We start from the raw sequence: 23,281 nt of genomic DNA, 5'->3' as shown, positions 1-23,281 counted from the left end.
AGCCCGTCTCATATGCACCCCTCCCCTCCCCTCCCCCTGCTCATTCCATAAGAGCCATCTGGCATCCCCAGCCATGGCTTCCATGGGAAAGGAATGTCAGGAAAGGGGAAAAATCTATTTTTAGCTGCAATAAGTGCTTTTGAAAATGCTAATCATGCCATTTCCATTTGCGCTTCATTCCCCTCCCCCCTCTATCTGCTCTGTTCCCCTTTCCTCCTCCCCCCCCCCCAGTGCATCTCTGCTGCCTGGCCCCCTTCTCCTCAACACAGATTCTCCATCCTGGTCAGCTCTAAATGACGTCATGGCTTGATACGAGGGTTGGAGCCCACACGCACCCAGACAAGCACTTATCAAATCCCAGCAGCACGCTTGATGCTTCATGAACAAAGACAACCACATGGCACCTGATGTGAGGCTCTTCTAGGGGCTCAGATACAGACCGTGGAACTAAGACACAGAGTGGCACAGGGACAGGAGGTGGGGTAAGACTTTGTTGGCAGAGATGATTTCTGAAGGGCTTTGTGGAAGACAGTATATACGTTTTGAGGAGGGGCCTGGAGGAAGAAGCTGTTCCAAAAGTAGGGGGCAGCATGGAAGAAGGCCCCAAGAGGAGATGGGTAGAGGTAACAAAGGGCTCAGATCAGAGGGATGCTCAGGCTCCAGGAGGAGGAAGTGAGAGTAGAGATGCCAGGAGAGAAGGACACGTCGACATGCAGACGGTGAGTGGATGAGCCTGGTCTATGTAGTCTAGGTACTGCGGGAGATCACTACAGACACTAGTCTCCCAGCCTTCACCTTTCTCTGCCCAGCAGTTGCCATAACCCAAAGCAGACCAGCTGTTAATGCAGAGAGACAGAATGCCCTGCAGCTCTACACGACTCCTAGATGAAGCAGCTGGTCCAGCACCCACCAAATCATCTAGCTACACAGCTGATCTGAAAGGCCGAAGCAATGATCAAGACTTGTTGATCATTATCAGACAGATTATAGCTAACAACCACCCAGTGTCGGAAAGACAAGAGTAGGAAGGGTCCCCCCAAACTGGGTGAATTACTGTGCAATTTCCCTGTTTCCTACAACAGATGGGGAATCTTCCATACAAAAGAAGAAAACAGAGATCGTTGGGAGTCCAAGTAAATAATGCTGGGAAAAAAGCAGGTGTGGATTCAAAAGCATGCGACCCACCTCCTAATAAAGACTCCATCAGCTCTTTACTTTCCACACTCCTAAAAGAAAAAAAATCTAGCCTTAAAAGGGACCTCACTATCATCCTGCAGTGAATTTACCAAGAGGTGATGCTGTTGGAATTAAAGCCTGAAAGGCCTAATGTGTAAACTCAAATGAGAAAGGGCTGCTGGGACTTCTGTTATATATAATGCACGTAGCTTTAAAAGGGAATTCTTGATTTTGAAAGAGTGGTTAGTTAAGATGTTTTGTGTTGAGGGGTTTGGGAGGGTGTTTCAGGAAAAGAACTAAAAATAGGTCAGTCACCAAGCTTTAGAGGAGGGTTGGGTATTTAACAAAAACTTTACTGATTGCTAAGTACTCAGAACTTTACAAAGGCTACAACTAAGCAAGTTCTGGTATATTACGGTTTAGGGAGTTTGCTGGACTTATTTCATTGGCCACTGCTATTACTTAGCATAAGTGCTTTGAAACTGAGACACCGAGGTACTAAGTGAGACAGCGGCAATCCTTCGATTAGAGTGCTGGAGACCAGTTTTCCAGCATAGTGCTCGGACAATGCTGCTTGTCTTTTCAGATTACAGTACATGGAGCTGGGAATGACGGAATCTGAGCTCAAGTCTGTATATCTGAGCAGACACAGTATTGAACAGAACGGTGTCCAGAGTCCATGCCTGATTGTGTTCTAAAGGAACAGGTAATAAGTTAACAACAAAAGAGATTCCTAGATTCCAAGGCCAGAATAAAAAGGGAGCCCTATGAAGCATATTACTGTGATTTAACTGGGAATTGGTCCTGCTTCGAGCAGGGGGTTGGACTAGATGACCTTCTGGGGTCCCTTCCAACCCTGATATTCTATGATTCTATGATATGCAACATACTAAGCACCAGCCCATCCTCCCACCCCCTCATTGTTCCTTGCCATCATTCATTGTGTTAAGATGCCGAGACGCTATGATGATAGGTGCCAGTGCTGAACCCTAAGGGAGACGGATGGCTGAACTGAGATGGACGCTCTCTGGGGTAGGCTCTGTTCCTTTGGGGACTGCAGATACATGCCTGCTTTTTCAGGAGGAATTAGTGATCCTGAGTGCCTCTGTTTTGGGGTGCTCAACCTGAGATATCATGAAACATCCGATTTTCGGAAAGTGCTGAGTACCCTCCCCTCTGAAAATCAATCCCCTTTAATGTGTCTCAATTTGGACACCCAACACCTTTACACAAGGGGCAGAGCCCATTGTTTTCTGGGACTGTGCTTCAGCGGAATCAGGTCCCAATAGCCTCATTACCTCTCTCCACCCGAGTGCGAAACTAGACCCTAGGATCTCCAGTTTATAGTAGAATGAGACATATTGCAGCATCAGAGGCTCCGCAGAGACACGCTCCACAGCAGATGGCCTGTGATGACAGAACATACAGCGCTTGGTGCAGAAATGGGCCTAAAGGTGCTAGAGGACTCTACAGACCCTAATAACAACAAGGAATTGCATCCCCTGCTTGTGCCTGTAACTTAAAGAAAGGTGCAATACCACTTACTGAGCCTCTCGGGAAGCAAGTGGATTAAAGCTATTGACTCTGATCCCTTTAGCCCTCCCTGGTCTGGGTCCTGCTGGTCTCAGAGACAAACTGTTCCTACAGTGGAGAGCAGCAGGGAGACATGCAAACAGTCCCCCAGCTCTAGGGGACTTGAGGCGTGGCTTCTCACTGATCTGTTCCAGCCCGTTTGACTACCCCTACTGCGTGCTGCAAGGTGCATCCAAGCTGGGTTTCCCTTATTCAGTGGAAAGTCTCTTGGGGCTGGTCGTCTCACTCTCACTATTGGATACATTAGTCCCTGGGCCTAGGTACACAGAGCTAAGATAGGTGCATTTCTAACAGATCAGAATAAATAACTATTTCTCCTGAAATCAGAAGCACTGTACAAGGTTCCCATCTACTGCTTTACCTTGATGGGTGGTTTCCTTGTGATGTGAGAGACTAGAAAGTTCATGGCAATATCCTCGCAGTTGATGTATTCGTCGACCATGTCACGGATGGCTTGTGGCATCACGTAAGAATACAGGTAGGCGTAGTACTGAAACAAACAAACATTCAACAGTAAAACAGACCCAAGACAGCTAGTGACATACTAGCTATGGGCCTGATCCAAAGCCCATTGAAGTCAATGGAAAGGATCCCCAGAACAATGCTGGGGGTAGGATTTATCTCCAAGAGAAGTTCTGCTTCATTCACTCACAGAGTAGCAGCAAAGCCACCCCATGGCTGCCATTACAGACCTGCAACTCCTGGGATCCCACTCCATTGCAATCCGGACACACATGGCCACCTCAAATCTTGCTGGTCAGTCTACACAATGTTTCTGCTGCATCTTGGTCCCTTCCCAGCAAGGGATGATGGTACAGAATGAGCCCTTTAAAGACCTAGCCCCTCACTGTCCCAAAAGGATACAAATAGTCTCTTTGTTCTCCACTGCCTTCCCCAGATGGGGAGGAAGGAAGAAGGCTCTGAACACCTGATGGAGCTCTCTGCATCTGTCCCCAACTCCCCTCTTTTTATAGCAGTAGCCTCAGATACAAATCAACTTAACCATCACCTTTCTAGCTTCTGAGCCCACTTCAGGATTCTTTTACATCTGGTAACCACAGGAGCCAGAGTTTCTGTGGTGACCCTGTTACCCCTTGCCACACTCGGGATGCATAAAATTAGATCCCAAAATAGGGTTGCTGCTAATTTTAGCTGTTCTTTGCTGGGAGAACCTGGGGCTGTGATTTCCAAGCTGCCTGAGGGATTTGGAATCCTAAGTCCCATTAAAACCAATGAGATTTAGGAGCCCAACTCCCCTAGCTTTGAACCTTAGTTTTTCATTAGTGAAATGCTTTGTGGCTCCATCGTGAAGGGTGCTAAGTACACAGGTGTGTAAGCTATTGTTGGTGTCACAGCAGTGAGCTTTTATGGACATTCCGCAGATTCCTAAGGACTGGGAGCAACAATCCAGGGCTGGGCATCTGAACCCAGACTCCTGCATGGCAGGGCAGTGCAATAACAAATCACTAAGCCAACCCAGAGAAGACCTGAACACTTTGATGGCTGGCATCACAGCATCTAAGAGAATTGCCGCAACTGAATTGGCCACATGCTCAGTCTCTCTCCCTCAGCTCAGAGCCATTCTATGCATCTTTCCTCAAATAAGCCGCATCTCTTGGGACACGTATATATTAACCTTTCTTCAGCAGGGTTTCCGTTTGCAGTGATTAATGAAGCTTATGTTGAGAATCTGAGACGCAAGAGAGAAGGAATGGTCAATTCTGGCACTAGTTTTTTAATCGAAAACTCAGGCTACTCTAAAAAGGAAAAGCAAAGCTGAGAGCTGGCCAAGGAGTACTGAGACTGGGTTCTCTCTGACCACTTGCTCTTACCTTATGAAAGAAGGCAGCACCAGTCAGCACCATGGACAGTTCACAAGAGTAGTTTGAGTTATAGAGCCAAGATTGATGGGGGATGTCCCACGCATGGTATCGCCCAGGGAATCCAACAATGCGGTCCCTTGCCTCTCTCCAGACTCTGCAAATGTAAAGACAGAACTTCAGTGGGGCAAGACCACAGCACACTCAAACTGTGAAAAGAATCACACAACCCACAACTGTAGTGTGGCTCTACCTAATAATGAAGATATGGATGGTCAGCCAAGGATCCCCAGGCCATAAAACAACGGCATGAAACAGGCACTCGGCAAAATCCTGGCCCCACTACAGTCAGTGGCAAAACTCCAGTTAGGCCAAGAGTTCACCCATTATCCCCATTTTACAGATTCAAAAACTGATGCATTCAGAGGTTAAGGGTGGAATTTTCAAGGACAAGCAGCATCAGTCTAACTCTGCTCCCATTGGAGTTGATGGGAGTTTTAGCACTGATTGCAGTGGGAACAGAGTTATGTAATACTGAGCGCTTTTTGGAAATCCCATCCTAAGAAACATGCCTGAGATCACATAGTAGGGCTGGAAACAGAATGCCAAGGCTCCTGACTGCCAGATTCAGCTCTAAATGCTAAAGAAACACTGGTGATACACTACAAGGAGCAAACTCCACAGACAGGGGCCCTGGCGAAAATTCCTTTTGTCCCAAGGATCTCAAAGTGCTTTAGAAAGAACGTCTAACACACAACGGTACTGGCTGTACTCTGAGCTCATTCAAAACTGATCTTTCAATCCCATGCAAGTTTATCATCATCCAACCAACTTTTCCAAGCTCAGTCATGGACACTCTCCAGTACCAGCAAGCTTCTCAGTCCAGCCCCTTTCAAGCAGGGCAAGAGGCTGGTTTGGGTTGGTTTTCCATATGGAAAGAATATTTTTTCCACATCCCCTAACTTGTAAATTACTCAAGGGATTTTCCACAGACTTCAAAACAAAAAACAACCACCCCAAGTATCTTCTGGACAAGAGAAAGCACGGAAAATGAAAACCCAAATGAAATGTGCAGAAAGTTATGAGCAAGGAAAAGCCGGTTATAACAGAAATGGTTTTGTTTGCTACCAAGCCCACACCATAACATAGATCACTCACTTCAAGATGTTTTATCAACTAAGGATGAAAAGTTAAATAAAATCAACATTTCAGCTACTTTTGTTCCTAACTGTTTTCCCCTGAGAGGGGCAGGGTCATGTGTGTGTAGTTGAGGCACAGAACCGGGAGTCTAGATATCTGCGTTCTGTTCCCGGCTCTGCTACAGACCCCCCCTGTGTGACCCTGAACAGGTCACCCCACATCTCAGCTTCCTCATCTGTCTAGTGAGGGTAACGCTGACCTCTCTCCAGGGGATGGGGGGAGGCTAAAGTCACTGGTGTTTGTAAAACACCAGGATATTAGCAGATGGGAGGTGTGCACAACAGCTAAGTATTATTATTCATCGTCACAGAAATTGGAGCTTTGCCAACTCCCCACCCAGCTGTGCAGGAGCGGGCATAACAGCCTGGCAGGATCTGCTCTCCACTCCTCCCCTCTGGCCACATGGATTCCCCATGAAGGGGAGGAAGGGGCCTCTGCACACCCCCTTTCTCCCTTGCACAGCCACATAAGAGGGGTCATGATTGAGCCTTATGTGATTAAATGGTGACGGTCACATATGAGAAAGCAAGCACTTAATATTCCATTCTCATTTGAATCTCTCTCCCCTCCAGGAGGAATCTCTCTGGATTATTGGAAAACTGTCAGGAATAATTAAGAAAAACCATCAGCGTGCGAGGTCTAACCTGGGAACTACGCCTGGCTTTATGCTGCAGGGCTCTTTTCAGATCATTTGATCTTGTCCAGTTAATGCTTAGTGTCTAAATTACATATTGCAAACTGGAACTTGGTGCCTCTCATCTAAATAGAACGTGTCTCTGTTGAATGCAGGAAGGGGCTTTCCCTTCATCCTAGGAGCGAAGTGTGGCCACACATGGTAATTTTCTGCCACTGTGTATTGTACAAGTGTTCCCACCCGCGGAATATTCTCCTCTCAGGATGGGGGTTACAGAGATCATTGCTGCAGGGCAATAGCAGAAGTGCTAACAGAGACACTGCCAACGCCTCCTGGGCATTCGTTACATTTATCAGTACAGTAGGAGACAAAGATGCTTTAACTGTAGACATTGCTAATTAAATTAATGGAAATCCAATATAACCTGGTAATGAAAACATGAATAATTAAAGCTGTCAGCACCTTCCTGGTCACCATCCTTCCACCATGCAGTTATTTTTGCGGGTTTTTATTAATCCGACATGACTTAGTTTTTAATAGTTGGAGCAGGAACTATTCATGCCCTTATTAAGTTATTCCTACTTCTGCATTACTGGGGTGCTTTTCCCCCAAGCAGAAGTCAAGCCCTGGAAGTCAAGGATTCCTTGGCTTTAGACAACCGTCTAATGTTTATTTCTCTGAGGGGTTATAACTGGAGCATCGCCCCTGTTTTATGGTTAGGGAAAACGAGACAAGGTGAGGGAAAGCGAGATACCCAAGGTCACGCGGCAAGTCAGTGGCAGAGTTTGGAACAGAACCTAAGGCTAGAGCCCTGAAACCTGACCCAAACCCGCTAGGATCCGACTACAACTGTTGGGTCTGGGAAAGCAACCGGACCCTTGCGGGCTTGCTCTCATGGGATTGGTGTGGCAGTGGCCGCGTGATCCCCACTCCTGCTGGCCACCGCCACCTTGCTGCGCGGCGTGCACTGCAGAGCGGGCGTGCCGAGGAGTCCGTGTGCCTCATGCCGCAGCACGGCCGAGCCAACCCCACCCCGGGCAGGAAGCAGCAGCGCTGACTCGCGCGTGGTAGGGAAAGGGTCAGGCTTGCTTGGAAAACAACTTGACCCTTTCAGGTCAGCTGAGCTTGACTTTGGTTGGGGCCTAAAAATTAGGCCCAAACAGACCTCTACCTAGGAGTCCTGGCTCCCCCTTTTACCTGCCTCCCAACCACCAGGCCAACACACCCTAGTGACAGAGAAGACCTGAACTCCTTTCCCCTCTTCCACTAGCTGACTGAGCTCTTGCATTAGTGAAGAGAGGCCACTGCGCAGACTGCAACCCCTATTGGCCAGAGGAACCAAGAACCAAGTGAGTGACACAAGCTTGCGTAGTGGCATCATTACCCTGCTGTGTCAGCCCCTGCCCTTGGAACACACCTCTCGGCATGTATTTACGAGCTCTTTAGCTGTACGCGTTGAAGGAGAAGCCCCGGAGCCTCCCACGATGGAAGCTCAGACTCAATTAGAACCTGCTGCCCCAGCCGCTCTGACAGCCAGATTCCATCAGCGGCTGGAACAGAGACTGGCCTCGCTCCCTTTCCTCAGGCCCCAGTTCACTACTTCACCCCAGTCGCCTGCCTCTGCACCCAGGAAACCCTCTGCAAGTGCAGAGCGGATGGAAGTTTAGATGCTGAAGCGGGAGAGGGACGGGGACAACGACAACAACATGCTGATGACAGGATGTTCTGTGAAAGTTAATACAGCCCCAGCCAACGTGCCAGAGGCAGAAGAGATCTGCGGGGTCACGCTGTCAGGGGAGAGATTCAGGAGGACCGCCGGCAGCGCCTGGCAGTGAAGGACGCGTTCCCTGAGTCAGGGCAATATGTCAAACTGACAATCCCACGGCCACTGAGAGCAGCACAAACAAGGCCTTGCCGCCCCTGCCACCCTCATGCTTCTTCAGGCTTTCATAATTGAAGCTGCCATCCTTCTGCAGCCAGTGGGTAATCCATTCAACTGACTGCATTGGCCCTGCTTCCCCATTAGCACCTACATGGAACCAGGTCCCAGGGGGACTGCCCATCTTTATGCTGCCGCCCCCTACGGACCACATTAGATAGGTGCAGCTAATGTCAACAACAGACACTCCCACACCAGTGTTCCCTCTAATTTTTCCCACCCATGTGCAGAATGAATTTTGTTATGTGCACCAATATGGAGGTGACGTGTGACATACCACTTTCATTTTGGTGCACATAAGAAAGTTCATGGGGTGGGGCTGAGGGGTTCAGCGTGTGGGAAGGAGCTCAGGGCTGGAGCAGAGGGTTCGGGTGCAGGGGGTGAGGGCTCTGGCTGGGGGTGTGGCAGAGGGGATCAGGGCTGGGGCAGAGGTGCAGGGGTGTGAGGGCTCTGGCTGGGGGTGCGGGCTCTGGGATGGGTCTGGGGATGAGAGGCTTGGAGTGCAGGAGGGTGCTCCGGGACTGAAGCAGGGAGAGAAGGCTCCCCCCAGCAGCACCTGGGCTGGACGGGGAGAGGTGCTTCTCCCTGCTGAGGCAGCTCTGAGGCTGGGGCTGTGGGAGAGGCACCCCCCCACACACCCCGGCTGCGGCAGGTCTGGGCCAGGACTGGGTTCGGGCCAAGGGAGGGGCACCCACCCCTGGATGTGGCAGGTCCAGGCCATCCATCCTCCGACAGGTCTGGGCCGGGGCTGGGTTTGGGCTGCCCCGCCCCTGGCAGGTCCCAGCCGGACGGGTTCCCAGAGCGGTGCTAAATAGGCTGCTGCACAGCTTACAGGGAACTTTGCCCCACACCTGGACAGGCTACCCTCTAAGAACGGGCGGGAGAGTTTAAATCCCTTGGTCCATTCAATCCGGGAACTCTGCTGACTTTGTCAATGAGGGGGACAATTTGGATGGGGTGTCTGAGAGATGTGAACACCTTGGAACAGGACAGACCATCCACCCACTTCACAGAGGCTGCTGGACAGCCATCAGTTTGCACCAGCTTTTGTCACTACCTACCTGAGCTGGATTTGACCCAGCAGCATAGGAGCAAAAGGCTTTTCTACCCTGTTATCAGCCCCTGCACCACCCAAACGGAATCTTTAACGTCACAGTTCATGACTATGCAGGAACCTTAAACTTAACTCCGGCAGGCATATTAAGTCAGTTATTTAGAAGTATTTTAATTTAGGGGGTTTTGGTCAGGTCTAAATGCTTAATAAGTGACGATAACAGGAACGATGGGTAGGGCTGGTAGTACCAGATGTTTTTAAGGCTACCCAACACTTCCCATTATAAGACCCTGTTTTCAGTTGCTTATAAAACTTTGCCAAACTATCTGGGCTGAAACTTTCCTCGAGAATGGTTCAGCAGTTTCTGAGAACAGGACTAGGGAAAAATATGTTGTTTTGTCCATGTTAAAAAATTGCGGTGACCTTTTCTTGTGGAAAAAGCAGTATGTGATCATGTAATTATAATAATTGCACAGGCAACCTTAATTGTGGCATTTCCTGACATTTGTGTGCTTGACTTTGTAATCCTATTAAAGTTCTTTTAACATTGTTTTTCTGTCTAAGAATAATACAGACTTTGTATTTATAGCACCTTTCACTCAGGGATCTCCAAGCACTTTATGATTAATCATTAAGCCCGCAGCATCCCTCTGAGATACGGAAATATGACTGTCGCCGTATTAGAGATGGGGAAACTGCCCTCGAAAAGGTGAAGGCTAACATTTTGAAATGAGAGTGCCTGACTGTTCCAAAGCACTGAACAATGGCAGCTGCAGGTGCTCAGCACTCCTGAAAACCAGGCCCATTATTGAGGTGCTATAAATGAACTTTAAGTGGCTAACTTTAGACATCCAAGTTTCAAAACTCTGGTCGAAGTGGCCAAGGAAATCAGTAGCAGACCAGGAACAGAATCGTACTTCTCTTGACTCCAGTTCCTGGCTTTAACTACACTTCAGAGTGTGGATCTGAATGGAACATGGCTCGATTGTATATGGCCCGGTCCCCACGACCCCAACCAACCGCACATGCACAGACTTTACGCTACTCACCGGAACCCAAACATGATCTCGTCATGGCGAAGGTGGGCGTCATCGTCGATAGACAGAATGGCCTCTGTCTCGATCTCATCCCATGGCAGGAACCTGTTGTTCAGACTGTTCTTTTCTGTGCGGACAACCTAACAAACACACAACAATTATAGCTAGGTGCTTGCCAGACTGACATAACAAAGCTTTAGAGACAGGGGCAAGCCACCCCAGCACCTGCAGTTATAAGGCCATGTTTCTATACTGCCATTCAGCCCCAGTACCTGATAAACAGTAAGGTTTCTGCTCCCACACTGAATTCAGTGAATTCCAGCTCCTTGAATTACAGATTCCAACCTGTCTCATTTGGTCACTGGAGTTACTCCACATCCAGGGGCACATCAGTAAACCAGATTAACTCCCCTGAAGTCAGATGGAGCCAATTTACACCAGCTGAGGTTCGGGCCCCAATGTTGTTACTCAGAATCATTATACTGAGCCCAACATTTTACTCATTGTTTCCTGTAAATTTCCTGATTAAAGTAACAGAATGACTGAAATTAGAGATGAGAAAAAGGTCTGCGAGGATAGCTAGGCTATACCCTGGCTAGCGAAGGACTGATCATGCAATGTATTTTCCAGTGCTTTGTCCAGTCTGATCTTAAGCATGCTGTGGGATGAAGCATCCATCACTTCTCTGTAAGAGGATCAAATCGAATACATCTCCTTTTCAGGAAGTTTCTCCACATATTCATCCTAAAACTTCCCTTTCTTATATTTATCTCATTACTCCTAGCATACACCCCTGAAACCATATTAAATTCCTCCCGTTTCTTGGTTGATTACACTTTCAAATATGAGCCCGCCTCCGAGACTTCTTGATTGACCCCTAGCCTAGTCAAGCTATACCGAATTCTGTTCTTTTAGGTCTTTCCTCCTAGATAAATCTCTCCAGTCCTTTAATCATTTCTGTTGCTCTCCTCTAAACGATCTCCCCAGGGTTCTTTTTTTTTTTTTTAAAACGTCTGCAACCTGATGAAAAGAACACAGCATTGTGGCAATCAAACTTAATTAAAGAAGATTACGTTTGATCATATAAAAAAACCACACCGAAGGCATTAACTGTGGAAAATATTTGTATCAGGGATCTGTGTGACAGCTGGGGAGATTAAAGTCCCATGTAAAGCCAGAGTTACTGCTCTCTTTTGTCAATAGCGACTGGAAAAAAAATTAGAAATTCAACGGGAATGCATTAAAATATTTCACGAAAGATCCATCAAAAGCACAAACAATTTATTGCAGAGAGTGAACAAATTACGCAACTATAAGCTGAAGTGTATCAAGGCCACAGCTGCGCGGGCGGCATTCACACAACAGAAGGGCTGCCTACTCAATTAGTTCACATAGGAGAATACCAACCACAAACAGACACACAATATGGGAAGATGAATTTTTTCCCCAAGGTGGAGAAGTGAAAAAATGATGACAGTACTTGTGCTTATTTCAGTCCTAGTTAAACTGATACAACAGATGAGATCGCCAAGCAGTCTTCTATCAGGGGACTACATCAGCTGGCAGTTTCCTACTCGAATCACAGTCGAGGTGGGTCTGGAGAAGGGTAGTGGTTTTAGACTAAGCCAGCGAGGGTGTTCCAACCATAGGGAGCAGCATGGAAGAAATGAACACTTGGGTGTTAGAGGATGGCCTGGTCACTGGTGCGGTGGCTTGGTAAGAGAAAAGAGCTGATAAGCAGGAGAGATGGGCGGTGAAGGGCCTAGGGTTTGAACACGATGCAGTGGAAACGAGGAGCTGATGGAAGATTGCAAAAGGGGGCTGACATGGTCATAACAAAGGACAAGGAGGATAAGTGTACTGGGCGTCAGCAAGGCCAGAGATTAGGAGACTGCGGTAGTCACAATGGGAGACCACAAGGACCTGGACAAGAGTTTGAGCCATGTGGTCTGGGATAAAAAGGGCAATCCTAGAAAGGTTACTGAGGAAGAAGTGGTGGTGGCCTGGGTGTGCGGGGCAAGAGAGGGAGAGAAGTCAAGGATGACCCCTGGGTGTGGCTCTGAGTGACAGGAAGGACAAACTTTTCCTTTGCAGCGTCACAGACTGGCCCTCTAACTGTCCTGAGCAAACAATTCTGCTGATAATGCACAAGGAGGAGAAGAGTCCAGCTTGCTCTCCCTTAGCTGGGTTGGCTCTGCAGGGACAGCAGGAGCAAAAATGTATTTTAGTCACAGGAGTAAGACAACATGACTCTGCACATGCACAAGATACCACTTGAACAGAGTCACTTTTCAGAGGAGAGCCAGCACTTTAGGCCGACAGGATGACAGGAGCAAGTGGATGTTCCAGAATGAAACTGTCAGTTGACACTTCCCTGCTGCTCAGGGGGTCACCTAATCGCGTCAGAGCCCTTGCTTTAACAGAATTCAGCACGAAGGACTGCAGTTGCGGAAGAGACTCGATAAAATTACATGTAGAGAAAAGCCCGAGCTATGTAGTCAGTCGTTCAGAAAAATGAGATAAAGGAGGGAGCGGAGCGGCTGCAGAGAAAAACAATCATTCTGTCTGTTTAATTGAGAGCTATTAACTCCCATCTCCAGCCCTGTTATAATTTATCATCCGACGTATTATTGCATTTACAGGGTTACAACTTTATTATGTGAATGCAAATGCCTCAGTAAGCTTCCTTCCTCTTCCATGCTGCGGACTCCTTCCTGTTTGCATTCTAACAGCTTTGTTTGCCTTGCACACCAGCTCTCAATGGATTGCTAAAGACTTAAGTCAGTGTCAGGATTGTGCAGCTATTGTAAAAGTGGCTGGAGAGGAGGTTTCTTGGTTTATAACATTGTCAAGAGCCTCTCCAGTAAATTACAGCCTTGTATTCATTTTGGAGCTATTCATCATTCCATACGTCTATTCAACAATACAAAATGGGTTTCATTCCCTAATGGATGTCGTGCTGCATTTTTGCAATATGCATCAGTTCCCCTCATCATATCTCGTAAGAAAATACTGGCCATAGGTGACTTCTTAAAGAATATTTTCTTCCTCTCTGCAGCTCTTTACTTGTATCAGCTGTGTCTAAGTAACTAACAACACTGCCAATATAATTTCGGTGGGGAGGAGAGTAGACTGACACACTACGTGTCTCCCACATACAATGGAATTTATTATTGATCCCGTCAACCCTACAGAAGTCTTTTCATTGACTTTAATGGGAATTAGATTGAGACCACAGTGAATTGGGATACAGTGAAACAGTCTTTAAATTATTATCTCTGTAGCATCAAGAGTGTTTAGGTATTTTACAGACAAGGTCTTTGCCCTGAGGCGCTTACAAGCTAAGTAGGCAATGGACAGATGAAGGAAAAAGGGAGGAAAAGCAGCATGAGGCAGAGTGTGAGAGAGAAGGTTCTTCTCCTTTCCATAAGCAAGCAATGGGTAGAACTTCACACTTATCAGACCTACTAACCAGGGGCTGATGTGAAAGACAAAGGCCCCAGAAGAGGATCCAAGAGCATCCTGGTAAAAATCTCAACACCCTTTCTCTTCCCAGCAGCTGGAAGGTAGCAGGGCTGAACTTCCAGTCAGGGCACTGCTCCAGGACCTCATTGACGGGGCCTTTACCAAATGCAGCCAAATTTTTATTGCTTGGAAGGTGGGCATACATTAGATCCAGATTTTCTAGTATCCCCAACATTAAAGGCTATTCAGATCTGGGGGGTTCGTTCCACTGAGCATCAAGAGAAGGTCAAAATGCAAAGTTTGTATCCAGCTCTTCTGTTCCCCAAAGTGTGAGGCAGTTGGGAACTGGGGCTTGACCCAGCTCTAAAGAATTTTTAAAACCAGTTTGAATTTGCAAGCCAGCAATTCCTTTCATGAGGCTTCAACCCTCAGGGAGAGCTCTGTGTATGCTCGAAAGCTTGTCTCTCTCACCAACAGAAGGTGGTCCAGGAAAAGACAATTACATCACCTGCATTGTCTCTCTAATATCCTCAGACCAACATGGCTACACCACCACTGCATATTTGCAAGAAGGCAGAGTTCAGATTGCGCATTCTGCTTAAACCTTTAAATTTCCTGATTTTCAAGTATTTAACTGTTCAAACAATGTTGCATTAACAATGCTTTTGCATTTCATACAGATTATGCACATTGTTTATAATGAGGCAAAAGTTTTTATTAGGGAGTGTTTAAGATGCAAGCAGCTTGTGAATCAATACATTCTAAGGAAAAGACCTGCACTGTTTATTGATTCAGCTGTTCTCCTGGAAGCTTACTGAACTGCGTAACACAAATATCGCCAACTGAGAAATTGAAATGGATCCTGCTGAATGTATCTGAAATTGGTAGCTTCTGTAGGATAAACAGATTAGCTTTAGTGCACTCCATTTAAATCAGAGGTTTTCAACCCGTGGCCGGTGGGCTGCATGCGACACAATTAGCACACAGCTGCAGCCCATCTGTGTGCTAAAGGCCGCCAGGCCACACAGCAGGGGCGGCATTCCTGGCCCCCCGCCCAGGGCTCCACTCCTGGCCCCACTCTATGCAGGGGTCTTTGGGTGGGAGGTGCTAGGTATAGGGGTCTGAGGGGTTGGAGGGGGGCACGCTGGGGTTCTCAACCTGTGGTCCAGGTAACACAATGATAAATAGGTTGAGAACCACAGATTTAAACTCTTGTTCCAGTTACAGTAAAAAGCTGCTGCCAGGGGAACGGAGGGCTCAGAGAACTGGTAAAGTGATATAAACACCTTCTAGGTCACCAGTTCAAATCCAGCCAAAGCTGGATGTAATTTAAACTTGTTTACCCAGATCCCTTGTCTTCAGTGGAACTGTCCTTATTTACACCAGTTCAGGATCTGGCCTACTGCCATCTGTTAGCCATTGTTGACAGTTTGCGACCCGCCATGTAATAACCTCGTGACAACCCTGAGGGGTCCCGACCCCCAGTTTGAGAACCCCTGGCCTAGTGGCTGAGCAACTACATCACGATGCACCCTAGTAGCTGGAACCCTTGTGGGGAGCCTACAAGGTCCGCAATGAATGCCATAGAGCTTGTCCCTCTGGAAACAGGCATGATTGGCCATGTGGGGAAGCTGGCACTGCTGCTGTCCATGCTATACCTGTTCTGTAATTAAACGAAGGACTTCAGTCTCCAGAACTGATAGTCCTGCACCTTCCACCTGTCTACCTTAGAACAAAGGTAACACTGGGTAATTAGGTTTTTTTTACAATCACTCCTTCCTAGTACGTTCCTAGAAGATTAATGTAAAAATATCCCGCTCTCTCTCCAGCAATTTTGCATTTTTAGACACCAAACCTCAATTTTCCCTACAATTTCAAGGGATCTGAAGTAAACTTGGTAATTTGTGTTTAGATAGGCACAGCCAAGGCTGGTAGATCTAAAATGAGACCTACCAGTTCTCTTGACTTGCGGACACATGGATGGTGCAGCCGGGCAGAGCAGAATGATGGTGGCGCATGCATTCACCCAAGATTCCAAATTAAACCTGCACCTGGAGTCGTTCCCCGTGGGTTGCCTGCCTGACAAGCTGCCATTTAACAGCATTGCAGTCCTTGATTTAGGGGGAAGAAGGATCTCACACTATGAGGAGGAGGTGGTTTTTAGGGGTAGACTTTGCTCACTGGGTTTGATAGAGCACAGAAAGTTATTAAACCCGCAGTGATAAGAAAAGCAATGCAAAAAATCAACAGACACACAGGGCAGCTCTGGAGATGCCTCACCCTAGTGGCTGGGTTGCTCTTGTAGACAAGTCCCAGGGCAGTACTGACACCTGGAAGCCTTCTTGCCTGTTCTGCTCTCTGGTCTTCCAGCAGCTGAGCTCGTTGGCCTTGCAGGGGACAGTACAAGATTTTTTTTAAGCCAAGCTTACCTTGACCTTGGACTAAGAATCTAGAGGTGCTTCCCATCTCCTGACATCTGTTGTGATGGTTGACGGGGCCAGCTATTACTGCTACACGGGCAATGCTAGTTTTGACTTTGAATTTATACATTGCATCCATGGGCTGGGGAAATGGACACATCATATATGATTAGATGGAAAAATAAAACCCTGGAGAAAGCTAATGGTATCTTGGGGAAACTTTTCTCCTCCAGCTCAAGTGACTAATTTGGTCCAAAATGGCGTCTTTTGATTCAAGGACATTTTTTTTTAAACACACAAAAAAAATGTCCCTGAATCAAATACTATCTCCTGAAAGGTTTTTACATTCCAAAGGGACTGTAAAAAGAACCCATTGAATTTGTCGGGCATGAAATGGACATTACCGGTACAAATGTACTCTGTAGATTATTGGGCTGAATGAAAAAAGAGAGGTTATTATACCAGCAAAGTAAAAAGTCAAGGTCTCTCCCTTAGATGACATTAAGTGAGATTTAGCAATTCTTCCTGGCTTAGTCACAAAGCTCAAATAAAACTAAATGCCACTTCGCCCTTCTAGATCACCTTCCACCCGGGGATCCCAAAGCACCTTCCTAATATTAATTACGTAATCCCATTCTGGGGGAAGCCAGATACAATGGTGCCTGAGTGTCTTTATAAATACACAGACACACAAAGATGGACGGGATGTTGCAGCTGAACAAACATCATGGAGATCTGCAAAGTTCATAGACTTATGAAGTTTAAGGCCAGAAAGGACCATTAAATCATCTAGTCTGATCTCCTGTATCTCACACGCCGTCCAGTCTCACCCAGTTACCCCATACTGAGCCCAACAACATGTGTTTGGCTAACTCATCTCTTCCAGAAAGGCACCCAGTCTTGATTGGAACACATCAAGAAATGGGAAATCCACCACATCCCTGGGCCGTCAGTCACCCTCACTGTTAAAAATCTGTGCCTAATCTGAGCTGCTCAGGTGGTCCCTGGGCCAGCCGCATCTGCCACTCCAGAAGTCCCAGAGAGTCATGGAATCCGTGACCTCCGTGACAGACTCGCAGTTTTAAGTATAGTCAAGTCACCTCTCAATCTTCTTTTTGACAAATTAAACAGATCGAGCACTTTAAGTCTCTCACTGTAAGGCATTTTCTCCAGCCCTCAAATCATTTTTGTGGCTCTTTTCTGCACCCTCTCCAATTTTTCAACAGTTAAACACATGAGAACACAGTAAGTCATCCAACAAGGCACTTAAGCATATGAAACCAATGGGGCTACTCACTTGCTTAAAATTAAGCTTCTGCTAAAACACTTGACTGGATTGTGCCCAAAGAACGTGAGCTTTGTGACAACACACTGGTTCAGTAGACTGTGACCCATGATCTAGGGAGGGTTGAGATAACGAGGTCATGCAATTACCCAGTGAGTGAAAAGAAAGATGAATATGAGTTCAACAGAAACTGCTACATACCAAACTTTTATCAAAGCACATGCATTGTTCTCACTATCTGCATGCAAAATGGAAAAAACATGTTATATGGGTACAAAACTCCGCCTGACTTTTGACTTTTAGCTGCCTTTTCCATTACTTTTGTCCTTACTCTAGGAATTTCCCTGTAATTTGCTGCTTGCAGCTTTAGTGATAAGCCATTTAGAAAAGCGGTTTCTGTATTTGGCTTTTAACATCTTTGCTGCCAGTTAAATTAACCAGGGCAGTGTCCGACTCAAATCCCGGCAAACCCTGGCTCCAAACTCTTAATCCGACACAAATATTCTGCAAACTCAGTGGATGAATGCGGTTCTTGACAGTCAACTAGTTAGGCTGTGTCAAACTGCTGAGACACACGTTACAAGTTTCTGATCTTTTCAATGGCCAGCAGGTCAGTACATGTCCTTCACTCCATAACAAATAAACCCACAACACTAAGCAAACTAGTTTAATAATATGAATTTGCTTCTTCTGTCATTCACAGATATGTTAGCCAAATGGATCTTTACAAGTGTGCACAGATGTGGCAAAGTCAAGTTAGGAATCCAGGATTTGTCTAGCGATAACTCCAAATAAACCAATGCCAATCTAAATACACTCAAATCATTGCCCTGGTGCAATTCTTCTATTACAGTATTGAGGTTTGACACATGGGTTTTAAATGAAGTGTCAGGTATTGACAAAGCCCTGGCTGGGATGATTTAACTGGGAATTAGTCCTGCTTGGAGCAGGGGGTTGGACTAGATGACCTTCTGGAGTCCCTTCCAACCCTGATATTCTATGATTCTATAATCTGACGGTGAAAACGTGAAGAATGCCTGTGCCCTTGGAGAAATCCTGACAGCTCAGCTTAGTGTGCTGCGCTGGTTTGCTGCCAAAGAGCAAACTCTACAAGACACTGGGAGATTCACCACTGAGCCCTTGTCTTTACTGGGGGGGGGAGGGGGGGGAAGAGGGAGGAAGAGTGTGTTCCTACCACACGTTAGCCAACGCATGGTAAGTAACACATGGGACAAGCCTAGTGAAGACAAGGCAATTGTAGTTCTCAAACATGTTCACAGATTGAGGTAAACCCATGGCTCCTCCCTAGCTAACACATGGTAAGAAAACTAAACTTTTTTTTCTAGTGTGGAAGCACTCAGAGAATGAGAGTGTTATACGAGTAAGTGTTCTAAACAGTGGTTCTTCTCAGCTTATGATATACTGGGGAGGGACAGACAGGTTCCCCAATAGCAGTATTAAAAATTCCATTGCAATTTCAGTTTGTATATGGCATTTTTCCTTTCCTAAAGTGTTAGGCAGCATTAAACAGCTGCTGGTTTTCCCAACAGTGACAGCATTTCCGTGGTAGGTGAAATGATCCTCTGGTATAGGTTTAAGTGTGACTTCTGGAAAGAAAGGTGCTATTATAAACATCAGTTTCTGATTATTTATGGCCTTCTGAAAGACACCATCACAGCAGTGAAGTCTGCACTATTGCCATTTTACAGATGCAGAGGTTAAGCAAGCTGTCCAAAGGTCACACACCAAGTCAGTGACAGAGTTAGGAAGACAACTCTTATCTTATGACTCCCATGAACTAGCCACTAGATAATGTTCCAAACTCTGCCCTTGCCCTGGCCTACAACTGGTGATTTCTAAGGGCTATCTGTAGCACCTATCAGAAGGCATATTGAATCTAGGTGGCTATATGTGAACGAGCACATGCATGCAAACAGTATTAATCACATCTGGTTACATTGTCTCTGGCCTGATTACCTGCTCGCTGCAAAAGTGATGTGTTGCAGCAGACTGGCAAGCCTTTTCCTGTTACTCTAGCTGGGGATGCCCATTGCCGTGACAGCAGTTAGTTCCAAGGAACAAGGGCATCTTTGAGGCTGAGCGAGTCTTCAGAAGACCTTCAGAACCAGCGTGCACCAAGCAGGAGAAAAACGAATAGGAACAATGGACTGTCATAAGTGGGCAAACTGCAAAGTTTCCAAGCTGGGACTGTACCATGATGAGCACTGAAGAGGTCAAAAGAGGATCTGCATGGACGCTATCAGCTTTTCCGCAAGCTCAAAGTCTTGGAGATGGAACTTCTGCAGCAGATCTCTGGATATACACAGAATTTGATGAATCACAAAAGACAAGCAGGAGCTGTCTTAACAGGCAATATTCCTTTATGATCAGATCTCGCTACCCTACCTTCTACTACTCCCTCTCTACTACCTTCTCCTGCCAACCCTACCCCCTAACAGCTTCCTCCCAAAACAACCCTTTACTCACGCAGCTCTGGTTCCACAGCTTTCCTGGCAAGCTTTACTAGAGCAAAGCCTTATCTACACCCCAATTACGTCACCAAGATAGCTGAACCAGCACAAACCCCTAGAGTACACAGGCAAAGCCATGTTTTGTGCAGCTTACTTTGGTTTCTAGTGCTTACCACAGCTTAGAGTAGCTTTGTCTGCATATGCTGGGGGTGGCAAGGTACATCTATGCCAGCAGCCACCAAAGGCTGAAATCTCTAGTGTAGACAAAGTTTAATATTTCAGCTATACCAGCTAATGTCACATCCCAGACAATCATGTGTGCTTTCACCCCCAATGGAACTTGGGCTGCTTGGGAGTCCACACCTCTAAAAAGGGTCATGGGGCTCCAACAACTGCAGGGAGAGGGCCCTGAATCCAGATATTAAAGTCCATTGAGCTAAATACCTTGATTATAAGCAGCTTGTAAGCAGAGGCTCCCCTCTAACAGCAGAGGAATTGGAGCAGATCACAAGTGGCTGTTCAGCTCAGCAGGACTTCAGTGGTGAAGAGGAGGTGCTGAAGTCCTACTGCATTAACTGGCCGCTCATGCTCCTCTCCAGTTCCAACAGGAGAAGATGGGCAAGTTCTTTCTTCTCTCACAGGCAAAACTGGAACTCTGGTCCTCACTCAACTAAAACCTCCAGGAGACAACCTTAAGTCAGATAAAGGGGGCTCACAGGAGTTAAGAGGCGATAACAGATATCACCATTGTATCCTGTTAAGGCTTCTAGACAAATAAAACTAAGGCAACACTGGAAAGAAGCAGCAGCCAGTTTCAAAGCAAGATCACAGCTCCCACTAGACATGCATGAATACTACACACGATGAGACGCCAAGCTTGCAGGGATCATTCACAGAAGCCCAGGACCAGAATCAAAGGCACAGTTTCCCAGAAACACATGTACCATAGAAAGCCTTTCACAACCCATATGTGTTGTTGATTTCACAGGTTATAAGCAGGGCCCTACAAAATTCATGGTCCATTTTGGTCAAGTTCACGGTCATAGGATTTTAAAACTAATAAATTTCATGATTTCATCTACTGAAATCTGAAATTGCACAGTGTTGTAACTGTAGGGGTCCTGACCCAAAAAGGAGGTGTGTGTGTGTGTGTGGGGGGGGGGGGGGTTGCAAAGGTATGGGGGAGGTGGGGGGGTTGCGGTACTGCTACCCTTACTTCTTTGCTGCTGCTGGCGGCGGTGCTACCTTCAGAGCTGGGCAGCTGGAGAGCAGCAGCTGCTGGCCGGGAGCCCAGCTCTGAAGGCAGAGCTGCCGCTAGCAGCAGCGAGGAAGTACAGATGGTATGGCATGGCCTGGTGTGGTATCGCCACCCTTACTTCTGTGCTGCTGCCTGCAGAGCTGGGCCCTGAGTCAGCAGCCGCCACTCTCCGCCTTCCCAGCTCTGCAGGCAGCAGTGCAGAAGTAAGGGTGGCGTGGTCTGGTATTGCCACCCTTACCTCTGCCCTGCTGCTGGCGGGGTGCTGCCTTCAGAGCTTGGCGACCGGCCAACATACGCGGCTCTCTCAGAAGTAAGGGTGGCAATTCCACAACACCCCTAAAATAACCTTGTGACTCGCCCCGCGATTCCCTTTTGGGTCAGGACCCGCAATTTGAGAAATGCTGGTCTCCCCTGTGAAATCTATATAGTACAGGGTAAAAGCACACAAAAGACCAGATTTCACCATCCGTGATGCATTTTTCATAGCCGTGAATTTGATAGGGCCCTAGTTATAAGACCAGAAGAGACCGCTGTGTTAAACTAGTCTGACCTCCTGCAAAACGCAGGCCATAGAATTCCTCTGAATTAATTCGTTTGAACTAGAGCATATCGTTTAGTAAAACGACCAATCCTGATTCCTGTTAAACCATCATAATCCCTGTTAAATTGCTCCAATGGTAAATTACCCACATTGCTAAAAATCTGCATCCTATTTCTAATCAGAATTTGTCTCGGAAGATTGGATGTTTTTCTAAAATTTTGGAATTATTGTGAGGAAGTTCTCTGCTCTGTGCTATACAGGGGGTCAGACAGATGGTCACAATGGTCCCTTCCGGCCTTGGACTCTATGAATCTATCTTCAGCTTCCAACCTTTGAATCTTGTTATATACCTTAAACTACTAGACGGAAGAGCCCTCTATTATCAGGTTTCAGAGTAACAGCCGTGTTAGTCTGTATTCACAAAAAGAAAAGGAGTACTAGTGGCACCTTAGAGACTAACCAATTTATATTGGTTAGTCGCTAAGGTGCCACAAGTACCTCTATTATCAGTTTCTGTTCTTCACTTAGGTACTTTTAGACTGTGATCAAGACACCCCTTATCCTTCTCTTTCCTAACGTAAATAGATTGAGCTCCTTGAATCTTTCACTATAAGGCATGTTTCAGAGTAACAGCCGTGTTAGTCTGTATTCGCAAAAAGAAAAGAAGTACTTGTGGCACCTTAGAGACTAACCAATTTATTTGAGCATGAGCTTTCGTGAGCTACAGCTCACTTCATCGGATGCATACTGTGGAAACTGCAGAAGACATTATACACACAGAGACCATGAAACAATTGTTTCCCAATCCTTTAATGATTAATCTTTCAGACTTCCATGTGAGTCATGTGGCTGAGGCCATGATGGCAGGCTTCTTTCAGAGATACTCTGCTCTCTGTTTTTGAAAACAATGCCCTTGGTCACTGGCTTTTAATCTTTGATGATACTTCCTGGACAAACCTAGATAACCTACAAAAGCCTCGCAAAATCATCTCCTCTACGGGCCCAATCCCAAAATCTACTCACCCTCCTTTACTAAAAATTGTGATAATGAAAAAAAGAATGATGGTCACTTACCTCTCCAAAATTAACAACAAAGTTGCTGCCATAAGATGAGCAAAATTTTGCAAGGCTGCTCCTTATTGCCAAAAAACCCCAACCTCCAATCTTCTTAAGAGTGAGGTTCACCCAGCCCCCATTGGCCAAGATTTGGGTCTGGCTTGGGCATCGCAGCATTGAAAAGCAGAGTCAGCTCATCAGTTCAATCTACAGTTCTATAATCTATACAAGAAGAGACAGCCCCATAAATCAGAATATGAAGGTTCTGCCTGTACACACTGATATATCAAGTACAACTATACACATTTTTCAGGGGAGGGAGAGCAGTGCAT

The 23,281-nt window shown here is 46.6% G+C and overlaps 1 protein-coding gene across 3 annotated transcripts in view; it reads right to left on the bottom strand.

Moving 5' to 3' along the window:
• EXTL3 (exostosin like glycosyltransferase 3) overlaps window positions 1-23,281 on the bottom strand; it is a 221,365-nt gene that overhangs the window by 9,132 nt on the left and 188,952 nt on the right. For all 3 annotated transcript variants that reach the window (XM_084624263.1, XM_084624265.1, XM_084624264.1), the window contains 3 exons: window positions 10,466-10,593; window positions 4,602-4,746; window positions 3,131-3,259 (listed from right to left, as the gene is read on the bottom strand). In XM_084624263.1, the coding sequence (XP_084480389.1) occupies window positions 3,131-3,259; window positions 4,602-4,746; window positions 10,466-10,593 (402 nt within the window). The remainder of the gene's footprint in view (window positions 1-3,130; window positions 3,260-4,601; window positions 4,747-10,465; window positions 10,594-23,281) is intronic.

This window comes from Lepidochelys olivacea (genome assembly GCF_965140295.1).
Source record: "Lepidochelys olivacea isolate rLepOli2 genome assembly, chromosome: 3".
NCBI classification, from domain to species: Eukaryota; Metazoa; Chordata; order Testudines; family Cheloniidae; genus Lepidochelys; species Lepidochelys olivacea.
The sequence above is the reverse complement of the archived record's forward strand: the minus strand, read 5'-3'. Positions and strand labels throughout refer to the sequence as shown.